Source organism: Eubalaena glacialis, chromosome 2 (assembly GCF_028564815.1).
Source record: "Eubalaena glacialis isolate mEubGla1 chromosome 2, mEubGla1.1.hap2.+ XY, whole genome shotgun sequence".
Taxonomy (NCBI): Eukaryota; Metazoa; Chordata; class Mammalia; order Artiodactyla; family Balaenidae; genus Eubalaena; species Eubalaena glacialis.
The window spans coordinates 46,051,092-46,076,470 of NC_083717.1; the positions used below are offsets into that span (position 1 = coordinate 46,051,092).

Below are 25,379 nucleotides of genomic sequence, written 5' to 3' on the forward strand. Positions count from 1 at the left end.
CTACCATGACATTTTTAGGCCTAAATTCTTCTTTATTTATCCTGATATGGGTTTTTTTGATCTTCCTTTCTGGTATATTTCAACAGTTCTGGAAAATCCTCAGGCATTGTATCTTCATATATTGCTTCCCCGTTCTCTCATTAACCCTTTGCCCCCTCAACACCCATCAGACGTATGTCAGACCTTCTTGTTTCTATCTTCCATGTCTTTTAACCTCTTACATATCTGTATCTTTGTTTCTCTCATCTACATTCTGAAGAACTTCTTTGGAATTATTTCTCAGTTCACTAATTTTCTCTTCAGCTGTTTATAATCTGTTAATTAACATAGCCATTGCATTTAAATTTTATCCTCTCCACTTTATATTGTTCCTCACCAGTAATCCAGCTCAGATTCCATGGTCCATTTTAAAAATAATTTCCTTTCTTTCTCTACCTTCATTATACTTGATTAGCAACCTCAGGTAGGCATGGCTAGAGAAAAACATACAGTGCCTCCTGACAGTTATATTACATTTCTATGAGCCATTCTCTTTTCCTCTCTTCTAGACTATTTTATAACTTCTCTTCTGTCCTCAAACTCTAATACCTTCTCCCTGTCCTCACTCAGATCATGACCATGGTTGACACAAGTACCCATCTACTGCTATCTTGCCCTCACCATACCTACCTATCCCCCTACCAACATCTATGCCTGTATCCTCTGCTTTCCCTCCTCTAACTGTGAATCACTGAATTGTTGCTTCTGAAGACCAACCCTCCATCTGTGCACTGGCTCCTACTCCTACCCACTGTTTCAAAAATATTGTTCCATCTCTTCTTTCTTCTGTCTCCTACATCATCATTTTTTTCTCCCTCTCTCTCCTGTATTGTTGCTACATCCCCTTCCAGCTTCCACCCTATTTCTCTGCTCTTCTTTATATCAAACTGTTTCATAGAGTTATCTCTACTCACTGTCTATAGTTTTGCCGTTCTCTCTTAAACTCACTGTTATCTGATTTTTGTCTTATCACTGCAGTCAGCTGCTCATTTCAAATCACCAATGACCAATTTTCAGTGACCATCTTATTTAGAAATGTATTGTTGGCCTCCTCTTTGTTTATCTTGTTTTCTAGGACAGCACAATCTCCCAGTGTATCTCTTTTGCTCTGAGTGCTCCTCAGTCTCCTTTTCCGGTTCCTTTTAATCTTCTCCAACCCATAAATTTGCACTTTTCTAGGGATCACTACACTTGTAGGCCATTTCTCTCTACTGTTACTTCCTTGTTAAAATTATCCAGTCTGATACCTTTAAATACCATCTGGATGCTGATAATATGCAAATCTGTGCCTCTAGCCCTAGCCTCTTTTCTGAACTCCAAACCTTCTATCCATTGCCTACTCTGTGTCTCTGCAGGGATGTCTAATAGGTGCCTCAGACTCTCCTTCTCCAAACCTGTTCTTTCTACAGACTTTTGTCTCCATTAACGAACCAATCCAGTCTTCCAGTTTTTCAAACCCCACAACTTGGTGTCATCCTTGATGATTCCATTTTTATCTTCTCATTCAAACTGTCTGCAAATCCTCTTGGTCTACTTTCTAAATAGAGTTACATGACCACTTTCCACTAATTGCACTGCCATCACCATGGTTCTAAACTACAATTAACTTTAACCTGGATCATTGCAATAGCTTTCTAAATGAAACCTGTGCTTTTACCCTGCCTCTTTATGGTATGTTCTTGTGATATACCAGAGTGATCTTTCTTCAATAGGAGTCAAATCATGTCCATCTTCTGCTCATAACCCTCTGACAACTCAACAACTCCCTTATAATAAACGCCAAAGAACTTACAGCCATGGTTCAGGCCCTTTAGGACTGGCTCCTGTGCCTTTCTCACTTCTTCCCTTTCTAATCCTCTTGCTCACTCTGTATCAGCCAAGGGGGTTCTTACTATTCCTTGAACGTACTAGGCATACTCCCATTTCCAGACCTTTGGATTTGCTGTTCTTCTGACCAGAAACACTATTCATCTAGATTTGCACACTTCTCCAAGGGCTTTGCCCACATATTGCCCTTCTCAGCAAGGCTGTCTCTAACCACTCTACTTATAATTGCAGTCCCAGCCCCATCGCCTGGTATTCCCTTTATTACATTCCTGTTTTGTTTTTCGTCACCCTCCTCATAGCCGTTCTTACCATCTGATGATGTAGAATATATAGTTTACTTATGTATCCATCTCATTCCTAATCCCCAAATATAATGTAGGCTCTATGAAGGCTGTTTTGTTTGTTGGTTGGTTGCTTGGTTTTGTTCACTGTTGTGTCTAAATCAGTGTGGTTCATGGTGGGTGTTCAATAAATGCTGGACAATCAATTTATGCATGAAGTAAAGCAGTGACAAAAAGATGGGGTTAGTGCGTTAGTGCTCAGGGTCGGGGTGAGGGGGTCACACTTCAGAGTGAGGAAATGTTCAAGTAGTAGCTTCCTAAATGAGAGAAGGGTGTGTTCAGAAGCAAAATCCTGGACACCATTTCATCTCTTGGGGTCTGCAAATAGTGCAACATGACTAGGAATCTAGGATGTGTGGTGGGTGTTGGCTTATGAAATAGTCAAGTATCAGTCAGTTCAAGGAAGGTCTTAGATGTTAAACTATGAGGTCTAAATGTCATAAGGTAGGCCAGGAAGCAATAGAAAATATTATTCAGATGAAAGAGCATGACATGACCTGTAGGTGTTTTTTTTTTGGTTTTCTATTGTTTTGCTTTATTATGGTGGTACATAAGACATTTTGTTTTTCTCTTTTAATGACAATAAATCCACGTATACTTTATTGAGAAGGGGCCGCTTACCGATTTGTTGTCATAGAAATGAACTTGTATGTAGTCAAATTAAAAACAAATTGTTGCCTTGTTTTCTCTTTGTTTAACCCTTGAGTTTTTTGGATCAGAACTAGCACAGTTTGTTTCACAGTACTCAATACCTTTATTCTAAAATAATCATGTGTGTGTGAATCTCCCCCCAATCTGGGCCGGACACATACAGGATGGTTGTTCATAAAGACTGGTTATTTCAAGAGACACTGTTTTCAAATGTCTAGATTTAATCTTTAGTGTAACAAAAGAACTGATTTTCACAGTATTCTGAAAGGTGTGTGTGTGCTTCTCTTTCTCATTTTCTTTGTCATAGGGGCCACACCAGTGGTTTTCACAGAAAGTTAGGCCCCTCTTCAGTATTTTTCAAACGAAACATCTTCCAACCTCTTGAATATTCATTCAAAGTCATTGGGCTTTAAAGCAGCAGTGTCTTAACCAAACTAAATCAACTAGCCCTTCCTGTGTGCTTCTTGAGATGCTGTTTCTCCATACAATTTTAACCCAGGAGTCTAGTAAGGAAGGTGGATGCTTGGTTAATTTTCGTCTGTTTTTCTTCTAAAATAATCAGTTCCACTTTTATAATAATTTTACCTTAAGCCTTAATTGACTTTATGAGGTGATCTTGACTTCTTTATTCCATTCCTTAAAATTCAGTGTTTACTTGGGGATATAGGAATGGGTAACTTAAAACAGAGAGTAGATTTTCCATTAGCTGAAACTTGATATAGAAGTTTCTCAAAGATTTTCTACCACAAGTGAACATTTAATTTTGTTATTACATGCTTAATGTTTACATGCTATCTTAAGTTATATCATTCTACTACAAAGTAGAGTAGCAATTTGAGATCACCTAGTTAATCTGACCAATGTTGGGTCAAAGTTATACTCTGAATAACGATCATATTGAGCGGCTCCCCAAATTTCTGTGGCATCCTTAGCTATTTATGAGAACAAACATAAAATAATCCATGATTTTGTATGAGCACCTCTACCATAATATATATATATATGTGTGTATAAATATATATATATATTTAAATGAGGATCTTGATTCCATTGTTCAATTTCTTTTAAACATTATGAACAATGTGTAGGTGACAAATGGCAAATGCTAATTAATATAATCACACTTTGTGTGTTTGTTTCATTTGTTTTAACAAATGCAGTGTTTTTGATTTATTCAGAGACTTGATTTCGTTTAATTGAGCTGTTTCCTAGTCTTAAATCTACTCTCAAGGGACAGAAGGACAAAATTTTAAGATAATCTTAAATGAGTAAATCCTAAAGTATTTTGGAAAATAGCCATGCTATTGTATTTGGTATTCCAAGTTAACTACCTTATAGTGAGGCATCCTCTTGGATGTATAGAAGATATTTAATAATTGGTTGGTTGGTCAATTTTATCAACCACTTCATAATGAAACCTGAGAAAAATGTAGCCTGATTTGTTCTTTAAAACTGTTTGTGACATAAGATAATATATTTCTCAGCCCTACCTAAAGAAACAATACCTAGAGGATTTGTTCAAGAGATATGTTCGTCCATGGCAATGCTGACTAAGTTCCTCAATCACAGCTACCTTGGAACCACTGACTCCCTAAGATAGTATTTCTGTTTTTAGGTTTTCCCCCAGGAAAACGCAAGTGTCTTTATGAATCATTTTTCCTTATCTGAGATTTGGCATGCTTATATTCTTCATATCTAATTTCATAAAAATTATGGCAAACACATTTTGGGGTAGAAAGTGAAGAAATATTTGTAAGCTGAAGATCTCAGGTAATTTCTTAAAGTTACATTTTTGGGGAAGGTTCAGATAGGGTCACCATTGCATCTGCATCATGGAACATAGGGAAACCTGCGTGGTGGGGTGAGAAGCTTCCTTGGTGTCAGAGAAATCAGGCTTCACTGCTTCCAACATTTTATAGGTGGTTCTGTTTTAATTCTGAGTAGTTGTTCCCTTGAATGGATATATTATATTCACTTGTTGGTGGACATTTGGGCTGTTGCCAGTTTTGTTGTTGTTGTTATTTGGAATGAAGCTGCTATGTTCTGAACATTTGTGGGCAAGTCTCTGGGTCATATGTTAAATATCTAGGAGTAGGAGGGCTTGAATTACAGAGGTGTATGCACAACTTTTTGAAAAACTGCCATGTGGTTTCCCAAATCAGTTATCATTCTGTATTCCTACCAGGAGTGTATAAGACCTCCAGTTGTTCCACATTGTCAACACTTTATATCTTGTCAGTTTTTTTTTTTAATTTTAGCCTTTCTAATATGTACTATTTCATAGGAGTTATTTGCATTTTCCTGATGGGTAATCAAGTTGGATGTCTTTCCATGTGCTTTTAGATATTCATATAGATTTGTGTGTGTGTGAAGAGTCCGATCAAATATTTCACCAATCTTTATTGAGTTGTCTTCTTACTAAGTTGTAAGAATTCTTTATATATTCCAGATACATGTTCTCTTTCAGTATATGTATAGAAAATATTTTCTCCCATTTTGTGACTTTTTTTTTCATTTCTTAATTGTGTCTTCCAAAGAGCAAAGGAAGAATAATTTCAATGAAGTTTCCTTTTTCTTTTATTTACATTATTTTGTTGTGCTTTTTTGTCCTAAGAAATCTTTGGCCTACCCTCCCCTATGCCAAAGGTTTTCTCATATGTTTATTCTAGAAGTTTCGAAATTTTAGCATTTACTTTTAGATATTATGATTTATTTAATTTCTATATATGGTAAGTGGTAAGGGTTAGTGATTTTTTTTTTCCCCACACATATAACCAGTTGTTCCAGTGCCATTTGTTGAAAAGACTCTCATTTCTCCCATTGAATTACCTTGGCAACTTTCTTAGAGATCAGTTAATTACACATATGTGGATTCTATTTTCTGTTCCATTACTATAGCTTTATAGTAAACTATATTAAGTAGTATAACCTTTATTTTTTAAAATTACTTTGACTATTCTGTGTTATTTACATTTCAATATAATATTCAGAATCAGCTTGTCAATTTCTACAAAATTGGGATTGCTTGCATCTGTGGATCAATTTGTGAAGAACTGCCATCTTAACAATACTGAGTCTTATAATCCATGAACTAGTGGCATTTCTGTCCACTCCTTTATGTATTCCGTAACATTCCTCAGTAATATTTTATAATTTCCAGTGAAGAGATCTTGCTCACATTTTGTGAATTTTATTCCCATGTATTTTATGGGCTTTGGTTCTACTATAAATGGAAAATCTTAAATTTTATTTTCCAGATTTTTGCTGCTAGGTTTAAAAATAGAATTGATTTTTAAAAAGTAACTTTATACCCTGTCACTGCTAGATTTGTTATTTCTACGATTTGCTTTGTAAATTCCTTAGGATTTTCTATGTAAAATATCAGGTCATCAATAAAAAGAGACAGTTTTGCTTTCCTCCTTTCTGATACTTATGCCTTTTATTTCATTTATTTTCCTTTATTGCAATGACTAGGACATTCAGTCCAATACTGAATAGGAGTAGTGAGAGCAGACATCCCTACCTTGTTTCTAATTTTAGAAGGAAATCATGCAGTTTTCTCCATCATAGAATCATTTTGTCTGTTCTAGAACTTCATCTAAATGGAATTATACAGTATGTGCTCTTTTTTGTACAAGCCTTCTTTCTCTCAGTGTGTTTTTTGGATTTATTCATGTGGTTGCATGCCTAAGTAGTTTCCTTCTTAGCAAGTGTTGATTTTTTTAAAAGCAACTTCTCAAAGCGTAATTTACATACAACAAACTATAGCCAAATACGATAACTGTAAGATTTTTGTAAGTGTCCTTTATCAGATTGAGGAAATTCCTTCCATTCATTGTTTGTTAATAGTGTTGAATTTTTTGTCAATATTTTTTTCCACATCTGTTGAAATAATCAAGTGTTTTTTTCTCCTTTCTGTCAATGTGGCGAATTACATTGTTTTTTAACGTGAAACTAATCTTACATTCTTGGAACATCTTCTAGTTGGTCACACTGTAGTATATATTTTTCATATATTTCTTGATTTGGTTCGCTATTATTTTCTTAAGGATTTTTGCATCTTTGTTCTGTTGAATATTTGCCTGTAATTTATTTTGTTGTAATGGCTTTGTCAGGTTTTGGTATCAGGGTAACACTGGCTTCATAAAATTGGTTGTGAAGTGTTCCCTCCAACATAATGTTCTTTCTTCTTTGAATGTTTGATAGAATTCAACAGTAAAAGCATTTGAACCTGAATTTATCTTGGTGGGGACATTTGTTCAATTTTGTTAAGTTGCATTTTTCAATAAATTTTTCCTTTGTTTAAGTGGTCAAAGTTTTTGCCACAGAGTTATTCATTTTATTCTCATTTCTACCTTTTATACTTGCAATGTTTATTCTATTAACTTTCAATATAATTTTTGATATGTTGAATTTAGGTTACCATTTTATTATTTTTGTATTTGTCTACTATGTTTCTTATTCCTATTTCCCTTTTCTTACCTTTTAGAATTCCCTTTTAATTCATCTGTTGACTTTTTATCTATTCTTCTCTGCTTGTTCTTTAGTGATTGCTCTAGGGATTAATCCTGTTAGACTCAAATTGCACATTTGGTCACACCTGCTGTGGGTGGCAGCTTTGATCCCAATTCAGACACTGCTTTGAGTCTGCCCCATGTGTGTGGTACAGACCATAGCAGAGTTCACATACAGAATTTGGGATTTTCTTTTGCTTACTCTCTCCTTCCAGTGTGTTTGTACACTCGCTGGTGGCCCTAATTGTCACTGACTCCTTTGCCTGTATCCTTCATTCAGAAAGGTGGCAAATTTTTCTGTTGAGTACCAACTGGTACCATCTCTGTGTCTGCAGCTGCTCTTGAGTCAAAGGTGCAAAAAACGTTAAAGTGACTCCATGCAGATCTGAGTTCTTTTCCCAAGGTTTCAACTCCCCTGCAAAATTAAATAACTTTGTTTCAGACTCTCAGATAATTGGTCTCCCCTCCCTGCCATGGGTTTCTATTTGTTTTTGCTAGAAGCTGTTGCTAGGAAATTAATCCTTTATTACAGAAGTAGGAATTAGGCATTGATTTTTTAAATGTTTCTGAAGGTACTAGTCCCTCACTCTAAAAGAGTTTCAAGCCCTTTGAATGTGATATTTAAATGTGGCTCTTTTTTTTTTTTTTTTTTTGTAAAACACTCTGGGCTTACTTACCTATACCTGGTGGAGGCAAATATTATGGCAAATGAGGTGTTTGTCTAACACAGCTGTCCCTCTAGTATTGGTTGATGTACAAGTAATTTTGTTGAAGACATTTTATAAATAGTTGATGATGAAAATAAATCAAAAATATGTTGTTTCTTATTTTTTCTCAATAGTTTTAGGTCAGCCTCTTTTTACTTGAAATTATATTTAGAAATTTAAAGGAACAGTAAAACCCCACTTATCCAGTAGATGTACATAAAGAAATAGTAATCCTTTAGGACACAGTTAAAACCTCTAATCCTAAAAGAACTTTAAGAACAGGGAAAGGGAAATAGGTAACAATGAGGAAAATCACTAGTTTTACATAGTAGAGAAGTTGCTGTACTGTTTTCTCTACTTTTCTCTATGTTGTTCATAATAAAACAAAACAAGACAAAAAAATAAAAGAAAAAGAAAGCTTTAAAAAGCTAGGAAATTATAGGAAAATATATATATTATGAAATAATAAATAAAAGAAAGTTGATAAAGCACACCAAATTAATAGACTGGAAGACATCAACAGTAATAATTTGCATTGAATCAAAAAGTATTTCAAAAATTCTGGACTTATTAAAAAATGTATAGAGGTTTAGCACTAAAAATATAATGTATAGACTGGGAGGCTAAAGAAAAATGTCATGATTTGCAGTTTATATGATTTTCCACACCACCTCTCCAAAATGATATATTTGCAATCTCATAACAAGCAATAAGAGGGCTCAGAAATAATGGGAACAACATATAAATCAATGTTCCTGTACCTAGAAGTAACCAACTAAAGTATATAAATTTGAAAATGACCCCATTTGTAATAGTATCAAAAGTGTTGTTACTTACAAAAAATAACAAAACATATATAAAATCATTATGGTGAAAGTAAAAAAGATATTTTGATATTTGTAATGAGGTGGATGGAGTTAGAGTCTGTCATACAGAGTGAAGTAAGTCAGAAAGAGAAAAAGAAATACAGTATGCTAACACATATATATGGAATCTAAGGGAAAAAAAAAAAGGTCATGAAGAACCAAGTGGCAAGACAGGAATAAAGACACAGACCTACTAGAGAATGGACTTGAGGATATGGGGAAGGGGAGGGGTGAGATGTGACAGGGTGAGAGAGTGTCATGGACATATATACACTACCAAATGTAAAATAGATAGCTAGTGGGAAGCAGCCGCATAGCACAGGGAGATCAGCTCGGTGCTTTGTGACCACCTAGAGGGGTGGGATAGGGAGGGTGGGAGGGAGGGAGATGCAAGAGGGAAGAGATATGGGAACATATGTATATGTATAACTGATTCACTTTGTTATAAAGCAGAAACTAACACACCATTGTAAAGCAATTATACTTCAATAAAGATGTTTTAAAAAAAAAAAAAGATATTTTGAGATACATAAAAGAAGTCCTGAGTATATGGAGAAATAAACAGTCCTTATAATTCAGAAGGTCAATGTCAGGATGTCATTTCTCTCTGAATTGACATATACATTAAAGGCTATCTCAATAAAAATTTCACCAATAATTTTATAGAATGTTGCAAATTGATTTTTAAATACATGTGGAAGGATAAAGGGCAAAGAACGATCTGAGATAATTTTGAAAGTGAAGTAATTGGGACTTACCCACTCAGATATCATCTGGTTACTAAACTGCTGTTTAACAACGTGGTCTTGGTGGAAGAACAATAATATAATTCAGTGGAAGGGATGAGAGGGTCCGTAAACAACCAACACAGTCATGTGGGAAGCTGATGTGTGACAGAGGTGGGCATGTAGATCAGTGAGCAAAGTATGGATCCCTTCAGTAATCTAATTCTGAAAGTTGACTGTATTCAATATTTTGTAATAACCAATAAGGAAAAAGAATCTGAAAAAAAGATATATATGTGTGTATACCTGAATCACTTTGCTGTACACCTGAAACTAATACAACGTTGTAAATCAACTATACTTCAATTTAAAAAAATGAAATAAAAATAAAAGTTGGCTATCTGTGAGGATGGAGTTCAAATCGGATGCTTGTTTCCAACGATAAACCAAAAGGCATTTGAGACAAAATAAGGAACACACACACACACACACACACACATACACACACACACACACAATTACCTTTTGGAAGAAAACACAAGGAAATTGCTTTATCACCTCAGGGTAGCATATGATTTCTTAAGTAGAACATTGAATATTAAATGGCAGAAATGCTAAAGTCAAAGATTAATATGTTTGACTATATTAAAAAACAAACCACTGTTTCAACCTAAGTTTTCATGATAAGAGAGTATAATGGAAAAATTGCAGAATATTCATTGGAATGGGGTACCATAGATCAGGTAAAATGAATATACTTGATTTATATATAACACCATCAATAGATCTATAAAACATAGTATTGAACAAAAGAAATCCAGAACGATCTCAACATTTTGATACTGTTTATGTTATTTCTAATATAAACCTTATGTCTCTCAAGTGTCAAAGATTCACACTGATCTTCATCTTCTTGTGGCCATGTCGCCTCAAAATTGGAAGATTTTAAGATTTTTATGGATAAACAACAAGGTCCTACTGTATAGCACAGGGAACTATATGCAGCATTCTGTGGCAAACCATAATGGAAAAGAATATGAAAAAGAATATATACATATATATATAAATATATATAACTGAGTCACTTTACTGTATGGCAGAAATTAACACAACATTGTAAATCAACTATACTTCAATAAAATTTTAAAAAAATTTTTTAAAGAGACTTCGGGAAACTGAAGTTTTTATTCCAAAATATTTGAATTTTTCAACATTGGCAGCCTCTTTGAAAAGTAATCATTCTTTCTAGTTCAGATACACCTCACTGTTGGCAAAATTTGGCCTGTGGCCAGCCTCTTCGTGACTTTTGGATTTTCCCCGCTACTTCTCCTAAATTCTGGTACATTGAATCCAGCAGCAAAAAACTCTGAATCAGGTAGATAGGGTAATGAGGTTTCCAAATATGGGAACTCTATTCCAGAGTGTGACAGGCCAATTCATTTCTCTGTCTTCTTTATTCTGCTACCAGTTCTAAAACTGTTAGTCATCATGTGTGTATCTGTGTGTGTGTGTGTGTGTTTTAACCTATTTGGAACTATATAGAGAGTCCCGGGTTTAATCTCCTTAAGTCAATGAATAGGAATTGAAGATTGCTCCCATCCTGTTTTTTCAAGCAGTCATTTGGTCTGTGTCTTCCAATCAGGTATTTTTAGTCACTGTCTGGAATTTTGAACTGTACATGATCCCGCTGGCATTATCGCTCCTCTTTGTCTACAATTTCATCAGACCTACGAAGGGGAAGGTTGGCATCATCCAGGACAGCCAGGTGAGCAAAGATTCCAATAATTCTGACATTGGACTAAAGAAAAAATGTGTTAGCAGTAAACCACCACCACCGAATCATGACCCGAGTCCACTGCATTTGAGGTTTGAGGAGCGACACTGCACATGTATTCATGTTACAGGGAAGGTATTTATCATGTGTAATCTGGAGTCTTCTTCCTAGAGCATCTTGTGTTCCTGAGTCTTGGCCTGCCTTCTTAGCCTGAGTGAGCCATCTGGTTCTTGGTCAGCATTTCCATGCGGGCAGCACATGTCTGCATGCCCATCTGGTTCTCCATAAGGTTCCTGGGAATGAGATTCTCAATCACTAGAGAAAAGCCTTTGGTGGCTCCTTGAGCCCCCTTCAGGGCACACGCAACTGGGAGGCTGCCTCAGGCCTCTCCCTATAATTATCCTGTGCAATATTCTCCTCTAGGCTGAAGCCTCAGGGGATGCTCTGAGGCTTGCCAACTCTCAGGGAAATCAGAGAGTGCATGGGCATGGGCCCCTCTGTTCTTGAGTGCCCAAGTTTTTCTTGCAATTCTCAAACTCACCGTGGTGTTAAAGGAAGCACAGGCAAGGCCTCTTCTCAAAGACATCCCCCAGCATTTACTTTTCTTAATTTTTCTCCAGCTCTCCCTCCCCTACCCCTCTTATCCCAACCCCTAGAATCTTTTTCTGCTCTGGGTTAGAAGGAACTTGTATTTACAGACTTGCTTTATGATATAATCTTGGCATTCCAGATTCAAGAACCAAGTTTTTAAAACAAAAATCAAAGGTCTTGAGACTTGATAACATCCTTTAGAAAAATCACCTGCACATTAGGTTTTCTAAGACTCAAAAGCTGACCATCTTCACCTATTTTTCCTTATAATGTTCTGATTATTTTAAAAAATAATCTCTGAAATAATGGATATTTAAGGAATGTTTCTAGTTTCATTTGGGATGGGGGAAATGAGTGTTATGGGAGGGAGTAAAACCTCAGACAAATTCCAAATTCTATTCTGTTTGGTCTTTGATTGTGTTAGTGCAATAAGCACGTGCATATATCAATAAATGAGGGGCCTGAAGATGCTAGAACCAAGTAACAAATAAATAGCTTTAAAGTACAGGTTTATGTAAGGACTAAGTTTCACAGAGGTACAGATGAGGGAAATTTTTACAGAGAAGCATCTGTTGTAAAAGTGCTGTCAACTAACATTTTTACAGTTTTAATCAGATTTTATTTTCCCTGGTATATATATGATGTATACGTTTATAGCGTGTGTATATATATGTGTATGTGTACATGTGTATTTGTAGGCAGGTATATATATGTATATATGTGTGCGTATGTAAATATGGGTACATAAGTGTACTTGTGTGTGTATGCAACCTTTTTAATTTACTAAACATTTTCTAATTTATTACCTAATTTAATCTTGTTAACATAACCATGAAGGAGTCAAGAACTACTGTTTTCATTTCATGCTTCATAAAGCTAACGTTCAGAGTGGCAAAGTGATTTGCTCAAAGTCACACAGCAAAACAGTGCTGGAACAATGTCTCCAGCTGAAGACTTTGTCTCAAGATGAAGACTTCTGACTCCTAATTACAGAGTTTTTTCCTCCCTTAACATGTTTCATTGTATTCATTTTTATCCATGTGCTTTTATGAAACATGCTTGTTGCCATCATTGAATAGGTTAGTTCTCCAGCATCAGTAAGTATCCCACAGACTGCTAGGTGGAGATCCTAGGAATTCTGGGAGGTAATACAGTACCAGCCCTGAAGAAATTGCTCAATGGTTTATGGAGGATAGCAGAGTACCGTCTAGATACTTCAGAGTTACTCCCTTATACAAGTATGATATTGACCTTTCTTTTTTCTATTGGAACAATGGCATCTAATTAGCATGCCTGACCTTTGCAAGGTTAAGCAGAAAGGTAAGTGTTCAAATTGAAAATAGTCCTTGGTTTTCTGATACCCAGCATTCTTTTGAAGCTACCAAATCATTGGATTGTGTACCAACACGTGTTAGCTTTTAAATGTAGCAGTGATATGATTCAAGTGTACCTGTTAACTAGCCGAGATTTCTAAATGAATCTGAACAAGCCTATGTGCAGCACAGCTGGTGCTGGGGCCCCTGAACTAAAGGCAGTCCCCCCTTTAGTCCAGATCTGAGCCTTGAGTTTCCTTCCCTCACCTGCCCCCCACCAACCCTGAAGCCCAAGGAAGACAAGAATGCCATATAGAAACCTGTAGCTTATTCTTGAGATTGATTACATTCAGACTAATGCATTTTCTACTGTCTAATGTTTCGGTAATGGCCCCAGAGGAAAAGTGCAGTCATTCTAACAATGAGCCCAGCACAGACGGAGTATGGTGTTCTCAGCCTTAACACAGCAGCTGCTTCATTTGTCAGACTCAGAACAAAACTGTTTACAGATAGTACAACTCCGCAATGCATTTTTAAAGCTGGCTGCCTTCAAAGGGCACTCCCCTAATAGCTTTATTTATACTTAACAGTTTTATGTAGATTATGCATATTGTTTACAACCTTGGCAAGGCATCCCTTAACTTTAAAAATGTCCTTTTTAAAGAAGTTACAGTGTATTTTAAAAAGACTAGTGTTGCAATGATATAGGAAAACTTTAAGCATGAGTATGCATTTCATTCGTAGTCGGTAATTTCGGTTGACATTTTATTACAAACTGTGGATTTTCCTTGCAGGAGAGCACGGACGTCGATGAGGAGGAGGATGAAGATGACAAGGTGGGTGTGCTCGAGAAAGGACACAAAGGGGTAACGTGACTGCTTTCAGTGTTCTAGCCGGTTGAGTCAAACTATATATGTATATATTTTTACTACTATAGGGTGACCAGTATAGTGATATTCTCGTAATGTATAAAGGGTATCCCTTTTTAAGATTTTTTAAATGAGGATGAAAAGGGGCGAAATATAAGGAATAACTGAAATGTTATAGAAGCATCCCTCTAGGAGGCCTGTCATTGGAGGCAAAGATTAGCCTTCCCCTTGGTGGATGAAAGGTAGATGAAAGGTAGCCCAGGAAGTCAAAAGTAAATCAAGTGCAATCGCTGTTCCTTTAGGCTCATGTCTGCACTCTGCAGGGTGGTCACCCGCTTCAGAACCTGTCACTTGCCCAGCTGTTGCTGGCAACGTTTTCAGCTTTACGTCTGTGTACATCTGTCCTTTCTCTCCTCCTGGGAGAATCTCTCAAATCTGCTGCTTTTTGTTGTCATTACGCTCTCAGACAAACCTTCTGGAATAAAATGAAAAAAAAAAAAAAAGTGAAATGCCAAATGAGATGCTACTAGCTTCACGGCTGCCCAGTCCCCTAGAACCTATGGGTCTACGGGGCTGGGGTGATAGTGTGTAGAAGGCTGACAGGAGAGGAAAGGGGCGAACGGGGGAAACTTAAGAGTTAAGTATCCAATATAAAATGTCCAGAAAATAGAAACGAATTTAAAAACACTAGCTCCATGACACAGACAGCCTTAAAATTAATTGAGCGAGCCAGATGGTTTTGCCCATTTGAAGGATGCTGGGCAGATTACAAAGTAAATCTTATTTGTTGTGCTAAAATGATCATTAATAGCAAAGTAATAAAGTATAATTTTTTTAAAAGGGAATTGACCCTTTTTAGAATGAAGGTCCCACGATCTTCCCAGGTCTTCTTCTTTTTTTTTTTTTTTAATTAATTAATTTATTTTTTTTGGCTGCTTCGGGTCTTCATTGCTGCGCGCGGGCTTTCTCTAGTTGCAGCGAGCAGGGGCTACTCTTTGTTGCAGAGCACGGGCTCTAGACTTGCGGGCTTCAGTAGTTGTGGCTCATGGGCTCTAGAGCACAGGCTCTGTAGTTGTGGTGCACCGGCTTCATTGCTCCATGGCATGTGGGATCTTCCTGGACCAGGCATTGAACCCGTATCCCCTGCACTGGCAGGCGGATTCTTTTAATTTTTATTTATTTATTTATTTATTATTTTTGGCTGTGTTGGGTCTTCGTTTCTGTACGAGGGCTTTCTCTAGTTGCGGCAAGCGGGGGCCACTCTTCATTGCAGTGCGCGGGCCTCTCACTGTCGCGGCCTCTCTTGTTGCGCAGCACAGGCTCCAGACGCGCAGGCTCAGTAGTTGTGGCTCACGGGCCCAGCTGCTCCGCGGCATGTGGGATCTTCCCAGACCAGGGCTCGAACCCATGTCCCCTGCATTGGCAGGCAGATTCTCAACCACTGCGCCACCAGGGAAGCCCCTGGCAGGCGGATACTTAACCACTGCACCACCAGGGAAGTCCTGCAACTTTCTTCTTGATGAATTGACGTGAGTGGCTTCTGAGTGATGTAACTCCTTGAACATTAAAAATAGTCATAGCTAAGCTAATGTGGATGAAGGGGTGTTTAACCAAAGGAAACACAGGTATTAATGAAATTATTTTAAACCTACATTAGGCATAATTATCAATTTCATTAACCAAAGTTTGGAAGTGAGGAAGATTTCTTTCTCTTGGACCAAGTCTGTGTAAACGAGCCACCCGTGTAAGGAGGATGTCATCCACCCTTGAGAGATAATTGTGACCATGGGGCTTTGTCCCATCTGATAAAGGAGACATCTAACAAGAAGGCAATGGATGAAAAAGTGGTGTCGATGAACTGTCAGGCAACAAATTGAGCCATGAAAGTCTAGACCAGTGTTTTTCACCATCTAACCTTCCATTGTGGTGCTTCAAGGGCTGTCTGGGGGCCTGGGGGTGTGGAGGTAGAGCCATTTGGGCTGTGCATCAAGCTTTTCTGGGCAAGGATAACTGAGTTGGAACTACAGCATCTACATGCATGAGCCTGGGAGCTCTTGTGCTCATCCAAGCACAGCCCTCCACGCAACAGATGTGTCAGCCCATCCCACACTGAGGACGTTGGCTCTGGGGTTCTCCATGTCTCCTCCAGGGCAATTCCATTCTTGAGATACTTTGATTGTAGTATGTTTGTAGGGCCTTTAATAACCCCACGTGGCTATGTTTGTTTTGCTTCCTCAATTTCATATTTCTGTGGAAACTTCTAGAGGAATAAGTCTGAAATGAAATGTTGACTTCTGTTTGTGCCTCTTCTGCTGAACACAAGCCTTCTACTGTGAGGGGATTTTGGCAAACTTTGCAGTCTTTTTGCACATCTCTTCACTCTCACTTCTGTAAGAGATGGGTAAACTAGAGCAGTTTTCAACTTTAAGACTTCGGGAGCATACGTCCACCTATATATTATTACACTTCATCATTTCTTCTCCATGTAGAGCAGCCTCCATGCCTGGGATGGGTCCCTCAAGCACACAGGCCCTGGGCCACTGCCCTCCACAGTGTGCTGACTCCAAGGGCTTCCCCACAGCGCCCTTCTGGCTTCTGTTGTGTGTTCGACATGACAGACGGGCTTCTGGGAACTGTAACACACCCAGTGAGAGATGAACTGTTTACAGATTATAAATACACAGCCGTCTCCTTCCAAACCAGAAGAGGAGAGGAACTCCTTTCTACCCAAACAATCCATCTTGAAAGTGACACTCCTTAATTGCCAGCACCCCTTCCCACCAAATACCATCATGGACGACTGTGGAAGATGAAAGCATGCTGGGGCCCCTTGGCACAGCTTCCTTGGGAGATGGACGCATTCCCATATTCTGCCTGTCTCTGATGCACAGGCCAGGACATGGTCTGGGGTCTGTCATCTTTTTATTGTCTGGAACAGGGATGGTTGTAAAATGACATCACTATAGCCTCTTGCTTCTTCTCATTGTTAAAAGTCCATGGTAAATGACCTGCATTTTTAGAAACCAAATTAGGCTCCACAGTTTTGCCTTCCTTTCTTTTTGTGGACTTTCAGTTACAATGTAGAACTTTCAGGTCACTAGTTTTTTGGCTTTTAGGAAACTAAATGTACAAACTAAACTTTGAGGAGAGGAGATTTTTCTTATACCTGATGGCTCCACACAAGAAATTGCTTGTTACAAGTAGAGTTTGCTGGGGACCCCAGAACAAACAGATAACAGCTAAGTTCAGCCAACAGCAATCAGCTGACATTTCCTATTTGTATTAGATTCCATATGTGGAATTCTTCTATGTGGACCTTATTTGTACGGATGGATTACAATGAAAATTGCATTAATTTTCTACACAGTAAAGGTCAGTAATTGAAGCGTGAACCAAGAAACTATTGTGTAAAATGCTGTATCTCATATTTAGGAAAGGTCATGCAAGGCAATAATATCTTGTTTTCATTGCAGAAGGCATACATACTTGCATTAGAGTTTCTTTTTTTTTTTTCCAGCCCAACAATCACTTAGGTAGAATATTTCAGCATTTACTAGTAACATCAGGAAGAAAGAATCATAAGGGCATGTAATTAAAAAAAAAAAAAACCTGCCTATTGCTATCATAAAGAGACTGCATTGTGATGCCTGCATTATAGGTTGGTTTGTTTTTAACTCAGCTGTCAGAAATAGGACTTGAATCATCTGTTCTTTTAAGATTATCAATGAGTTCACAATTGCTTTACAGTGTTTGGGGGGGTGGGGATCATCCTTTCATGTCAGTTATGGGTGAAAAACAGATATGGATGTTTTCCTTTAAGAAAATAAGAAATATCTGATACGTTTTTGTTGATTGATGGTGGAACATGGTGGAACATTTTATAATGAAAGGAGGCAAATGAATATTATATGTCTATTCTCTTTTCACAAATTAGGATGATATTATTAAAATTTAAGTATATTTTAAACCATCAATCTTAGTTGTAAAAATGATTTTCATCGTACAAATTGATTAGTTCACTCATCACTACCCAGGCAGAGCCTTCTTAGAGAGAGAAGGATGTGGCGTAAATATCAATATTTATTATGTATCAATATTTAGGAGTTCTTGTTGTAAATTAACCTGCATAGTCCTTTGGTTGAGTTGTTCAGGGCCAGCATACCTCATGCCCTGTGTTTTCTTGTTCCAGAAAGAGAAGATGATCTATAGTATCTCAACCAGGGAAGACTCGTTCTTGGAGGAAGTCTTACAATTTAATAGTGAGAGTAGTTTTGTTTATGATTCCTTTGTGCCTTAAGAATGTCAGAAACAAAGCAGATTAGTTTGATCAGTGATTTGTTTTGTAACAAATTGATTGACTAAGCCATGGTACTTTAAGATGGTGTGATATTTTTAAGAAAATGAAAAGTCAGATAATATCTTTGAAAGGTTAACAATAGTTGAATACACACACATATTTTCAAGGCATATACAGTCTATATTCAGGGCATGTTGTAGAGGAGCTACTTATGGATAATTTTCAGGGGAATAAAGTAAATGGTTGTTCTGATGTAACTCCTTTTAATTTGAATTAATATTATATTCAGTGATGAAGTGATTTAATTGCTAACATTTCAACCGTACCATCTTACTTCCAAGACTTTAATATTAAAATGGATTCCAGCCAATTCTTAATTATCAGTTTATGCATGTTTTGCATGAAAAGGGATCGGCTTCCCTATTTCCTGCCGTCTTTTCTCTGAACCAATGACTTCCTCAAATCCCTTTTAAAAACTCAAACTTCCATTCTTAAAAATGTTTGGCTTCATTACCTTCAGAAATGATCCAGAAATGTTATTAATCTGACATTTGAAGCATTATTCAGCCTACTGCTACCAGGTTCACTAATAGCCCCAGTACTTGTGGATTTTCTTTGTGATTTCTACTGTAAGGATTATACTTGGTAGGTTACTCCCAAATATTGTGAAATATGGTGTGCCAGACTATAAATTAGATGGTTTAGCCATCCTTTTATTAGCTAATGTGCACTGACTGGTGCTCTGATGTTATAGACTATACTACATCTGGATATTTATCTTGCCGTTGTCTAAAATTTTTACATTATGCTAATATAGAATACATTGGACATTGTATCTCAATTATCCACAAGTCATTATTTTTCTGAGGATAGTAGCCATTCCTACAAGAGGAATTTCCTATTGAAATCTGCTCTGTTTCAGTGTGGTTTGCCTTAAGTCCCAATTATCCAATGAGTTTGCAAGGTAATTGATAGATAATTTGCAAAATAATTGATAGAAAGGTGGGGACATCACTTTTTCCTCAAGGGAATATAGTAATTTAAAGTAAGTAATAAATGACACAAAAATAATAATTTAAAATGAGACCATTTTGAGTAAGAATTATTTAAATGATTAGATTTATAAGATTATTCTTATTTGTAGAGTGTTTACAATTTGCAGGCTGTTTTTATATGCTTTAGCTCATTCAGTACTCAAAGTAAACCATTAAATTTGATATTATTTTCCCCATATGCGAATGAGCTAACCCAGGTTAAGAGAAATGTAATAATGCATCAGAGATTTCCCAGCCAGGATAGTAGCGAGACTCAAATCCAGCCCTTCTGATCTAAATCCTGTTTATTTTGGACTATGTTACATTATTATGAAGAAAACATGTCATTAATTTATTGGTCCATTTTTCCGCATTATTATTGACAACCTTTATGGAGTGTTTTCTCTGTATCTGTGATTGCTACTTTCATCAAAATTTGTATACTACATTGGGTGTTAACGATGCAGTGCCTGGGTGAGTCAGGACTGCTAAAGATGATGTTTGAGCTGAGTCTTAGGTGATAAATATTTTATCTTCTACCCCCCACCTCAAAAAAAACTAAAGGACACACAGCTAAATCAGCAACTGCAGCTTATTGTGTGTTTACCTATGGTAGTGACAGTTATAGAAAACCATTAGCCCTGTTTGCCTTGTAATGGCGTGGCATCTGTCATTTGGCTCAGAGAAACTTTTAAGGAAAATCAATCTTCCCAGGGTCTAATTCCAAATAATTTTTTTTTCCAAATTGTTCCCAATTTTTCAAAAGTGTTTTATCAACATCTTCCTCATGATGATGTTTATTCCTTTTACTTTTTCAGCCCTCTCATTTGATCCCTGATGAGAATCCTGTTGCAGGCCAAAGAAACATGTTGGTAAATACCAGTCAGTATGGAAGGAAGGGCTCTATGTAATGAACAGATAGAGCAGTTTATAACTACTTAGAAATGATACTGGTTCAAAATCCAGTCTGTTTCATATTCATTTCCCAAAGCAAAAATACTACTTGAGAAAGAAGTATTCTCCTGAAAGACTGCAGACTTTTCCCCCCATTTTAATAGCGTACCATAGAGGGGTGTGTGTGTGTGTGTGTGTGTGTGTGTGTGTGTGTGTGTCCGTCCATGCACACAGGACGTAGCTCATGGGAAGAACCCTTAAAGACAGTTCCCAGTGCATTAAGCCAGATTCCCAAAGAACAATTTTTAATCTCGTGTATCAGAAATATTACTTCTTGTTCTTTGTTATGACAGATGCTGAGAGGTTTTTTTTTTCCCTGCTAAATGCCACTCAATCTATTTCTGATGTTTATAATTCTTCAGGTTTTCAAATTGCAGGCTTTTAATATTCAGTGGGATGAAACAGACCAAACAGATTCCCATTTAAAGTCTAAAGTCGTATTTTTGCGTTGTCTTTGCCCTGGATGGTTGGCATTGCTGGGACGATCCTGAGATAGAAATTTTGCATCAATCCCTTGTGGGAATCCTGGGCATCCTGTGACAAATACTACTCAGTTTTTAAGCATGTCCCAAGGATCTTTCCTGACGTGGTCAATTTTCAGGACTAGCTCTTTGGTTTTGCTTAGGTAATTAATAGAGAAATGAGAATTTTTTTTCCTGAACCAGAATATGTGGGAAAGATTTAAAGTAGCATACTGATTATATAATGAATTCTTAGCTGTAAATTCATTTTGATGGTGTTAATTCTCTCCCAGAGGCTCGAAGCTAGTTTATTGCACCTACAGTGCTGTGCTCTTTGGAGACATTGGGGAAGCCAACAAAGCCTTGAAGAAGAAAAAATCCACTGCCTGACTGATTCATCTATTTATTTATTGGCTTTGTTCTTAAAGAACAACCATGTTACAACACAGGCACATTATTTGTTCTTCAGTCAATTGTCTCTAAAACTTAGCCACTAAAGACTCAGTGTTGTTTTTCTTTTTTTTTTTTTTTGACATTTTATAAACAAATGGACAATGAAAAAATGATGATCTTACATACATTTTATATAATAATATGCATTTTTAGGTTACAGATTTGGAGTTTGTTATTATTTTTCTTACAATTATTATTACAACTACATTATTTTTCTTACAGTCATTCTCTGTAGTATATAACAAAGCAAAGGAACCTTTTGAAATTTGAATTCTGGATCTGAAAATTTCCATGCTTTCATCTCTTCTGTTATATGTTATTACCTACTTGCTCATAAAGTAGGCCCTAAATCATGCGAATTTTACTTATGCCTTGGTGTTTTTTTCAAGTAATGAGAAGTAAAATCCATTCTTTCTGAAATGTAGGAATCTAAAAATATGTGTTCCGCCACAATTATCTTGTTCATTGGTTTAATCACACCAGTGGCCATCACTATTTTTATTACACATTTCCCTCTATAAATTAGAAGCCTTATATGTTAAGGAAAAATATAAGCACATGTGATAACAGTTTCCTTTATCTGAATGAATCACTGTTACTCTTCCTAGGCAATTTGGTAGCAGCCGCAGATGTAATGCTGTGTTTGCTAAACTGTGTTGTCACCACATTCCCTGGTTCAATCTGAAACGTGTAAATAAAGCCAGCATGATGCAGATAGAACTGCCAGATGATCTTTCATACAACGCAGGGCAACATGAGTAGACTTGTCCTGAAAGATCGTTGCTTTTGAAACTTAAATGAACCCCAGGATTCTTTAAACTAGACAAAAGGTTATTTGTTCTTTTGTCTCTTCGCATTCTTGAAGGGCAAGGACTTATGTTTATGAAACACCTGGAGTGTACCAAATGCTTTGCATATGATACAATATTTAATTCTCCAAATACTCCAGTCAGGGTCAGGATTATGATCTCCCTTTTCCAGATAGCAGAATTGTGACTCGGAAACCAGTAGGAACTTGACATGATCACAAAGCTCGTAGATGACAAGACCCATGTTGAACTCACTTCCCTCTGACTCCATAGCCTGTGATTAATAAAATATGCAGGCCTGTGGAGTTGGTACATCTTAAGTTTTTTTGTTTTTTGTTTTTATCCCCCTAACTTTGCATCTGTTGTTGTAAACCCTGGTTACTCCAGCTCCTAGATAAGAGTGAATGCATTTTATTATAATGTAAATTATGGTATGTATTTTATGCAAATTATACATAAAGTTTGCTAAAATGTTTAGCAAGAAAAGTTAAAAAATAAGTAAGAATGGAAAGAAATATTTTTCCCCAAGTATTTTCAAAAAGTGTAATTTAACATACATTCTCATGAAAACTGGGCAAATAATACTGGAAATGAACAGTAGATAGAAATATGTAACTGAATGAAATGGCTAAAAATCATGTATTGTATAGTGAGTCGAGAGAACAGAGATCCATAGACACCAAAGAAGCAAATGACAAAAAGAACAAGTGTGAGCTGAATGCCTACCTTATGAAATGTCCACTAGAAAATGTCCACTCTTCCTCTGGACTTAATAGTCCTGGACTGGAATTCTCTGCCACATATATGTGAACATAGACAAATGTGGACATAGACACATCACTTAACCTCTTTGTACCTTGGTTTCCTATTAATGGAAATGCTAGTATCAAAGACCATATAACATGTCCATTGGTATACTGGCAGATATAATTAAAGACCCATGAAATCAATAGTACATGTTTTAAAAGATAAAGCTTGCAGTGTAGAGAGTGAAAAGAACATTTGCTACTAGAATGATGAAAAGAGTAGAGGTGTGATGCAAATTGAAAGAACAAGACAGTAGTTGGTGTGGACTGGCCTCCCTAGGAAAGATTTCACGAAGGCCAGGAGTGTAAGTTGGACCTTTAGATCATTCTGCTGGAGTTAGGAGGCCCGGAATCTTCCTTCTTACTTCTTACTGTTTGATAATGCTTTTTCAGTGAGTAAATAATAATAATAAATATAAAGAGTACATGTTTAATGAATAATCAAGTACTGACAATCCATTTCTCAAGATAATTGTTGACAGACTAACTGATGAATGTCTGTTCACATTTCCTGTCTACCACTGGGACCATGATCACGTCACTGATACATGTAAACTTAAGTTACAAACCTGCTGAAGAGCCTTCAGCTGTCAATAGTTATTTTTAGAAGACTATTTCTGGAAACATGATGTTAATTTACACAGCCCAAAAGATGTGTTTACAAATCTCTCTGGGCAGCATGACTTTTCTTTTAGATCAAATGACTGTTCTTCCACATTTATCTCATCTTCCATTCCAAGGTTTAATTATGCACGTATGAAAAAGGGCAAGGTAGGTATTAATGTGTTGACTTCAATAGCATCAATATATTAAAAACCTTGTGAAGAGTCAAATGATACCAGTCTTATTAGCATGCCGTCAAATGATTCAAACAGAATATCAAATAAGTTAATTCTGAAATTGTTGTACTCATACAATGCCTCAATCAATGAGGCATGATTATTGCTAATTGAAAACTTTTCCAATACCCCGCCATGATGACTTGAAATTATGATTTTTTTCATCCACTATATGGAATCAAAATAAAGCTTTTGCAAGTTAATTTGACAAACAATGAAATCTCTGACATCAGGAATGCTATTGTAAATTTAGTTTAAACATTTAGCATTGAGGGTTATTTAATTTTGTAGTGATAATGTGAATGCAGATTTTGATGAAGCACAGCATCAGGGCTAATAAGATATTCATATAAATTGAAGGGATCTTTGAAGCAGAAATGTACAATTGATAGATCATGGTGCCCTGATTATCCGTGATCGCATACAGACAAGTGATAATGCACCACCAATTGAATTAGAAGCTGTAGTGCCCACATTTATAAATATTTTATGTATACAGAGTTGGGATAGCAACAGCAGTTTTCATGGCAGAGATATGTTCAGATATAAAAATATACTTCTTTCAGCATGACAGTGTGCACTTTGTTTTTGCTGCCAGTCATCCATCCATCAGTCTGATTTTAAGAATGTTTGAAACCTTTGAAGAACTCTCAGTCAACTTAAACATTCCCCAAAGCTATTGAACTCTTGTGAAAAAAAGAAATCTTTTAAATGTTGCATTTTGGTCGTATCAGTTGGAATATTTTTAATCAAAATTTTTGATGACTGAAAATGCTAAGTAACTTCATCTTTGGAAGCCTTTAGTAGATGGAAGTGAATTTTACAAGAACTGGCATAAAAGGTATTGAATTTTTTTTCTTTACAAAAGAAAGGGATATTCAGCACAAAGCAAACTGTGAGGTCAAATAGTTGACCTATTTGTGCATGATTCAGTGTTTAAGTTCTGAAGTTACACTTTGGATTATCTCAATTTGTGGGATAAAAAAAATCTTTTGATTTTTAATAGAATAAATATAAATTCTACCCAGGAATGGAAGGAAATTGAGAAGCCATTAATTTTTCAGCATAAATTTTGTGGAGAATCATAGAGACAACTTATTTAAAGTTTTATCTTGAAAAAATATTGACAGAGAAAGTTCATATGAATGGATACAAGATATCGTGCCTTTGAAATTATTTGGGCAGAAATATATACAGATTTCAATATTTAAAATATAGAATTGAGAATATTCTTCATGTATCACATTTTTGCTGTGAGTTTCTCTCAGTGCCTGGCGAGAGAGTATTTTTGTAATTAAAATTATGGCCTACAGTGGAGTCAATTAAAGGTGTCAATTTAATGACCATTAAGTGCAATTCTGAAGATAAGTAAGAACAATTTTATGAAATATTATAAGTGAAAAGATGACATTAAAGAAGTACATTTTTTGGAAAAGTAATCTTAACATGGGACTATAAACAGATATAACTAGGAAACGAATTAAATATATGAATATGTAGCATGAATAA

At 36.4% G+C, this 25,379-nt stretch overlaps 1 protein-coding gene across 7 annotated transcripts in view; it reads left to right on the forward strand.

Annotated features, from left to right (window-relative positions):
* The window catches only part of MCTP2 (multiple C2 and transmembrane domain containing 2), a 190,183-nt gene that overhangs the window by 141,415 nt on the left and 23,389 nt on the right, over positions 1-25,379 (forward strand). For 4 of the 7 annotated variants that reach the window (XM_061181797.1, XM_061181803.1, XM_061181802.1 and 1 more), the window contains 2 exons: positions 11,313-11,435; positions 14,143-14,184. The exons of 1 other annotated variant lie outside the window; for it this stretch is intronic. In XM_061181797.1, coding sequence (XP_061037780.1) covers positions 11,313-11,435; positions 14,143-14,184 — 165 coding nt within the window. The remainder of the gene's footprint in view (positions 1-11,312; positions 11,436-14,142; positions 14,185-25,379) is intronic. 2 more of the 7 variants (XM_061181798.1, XM_061181800.1) reach the window with 2 other exon arrangements.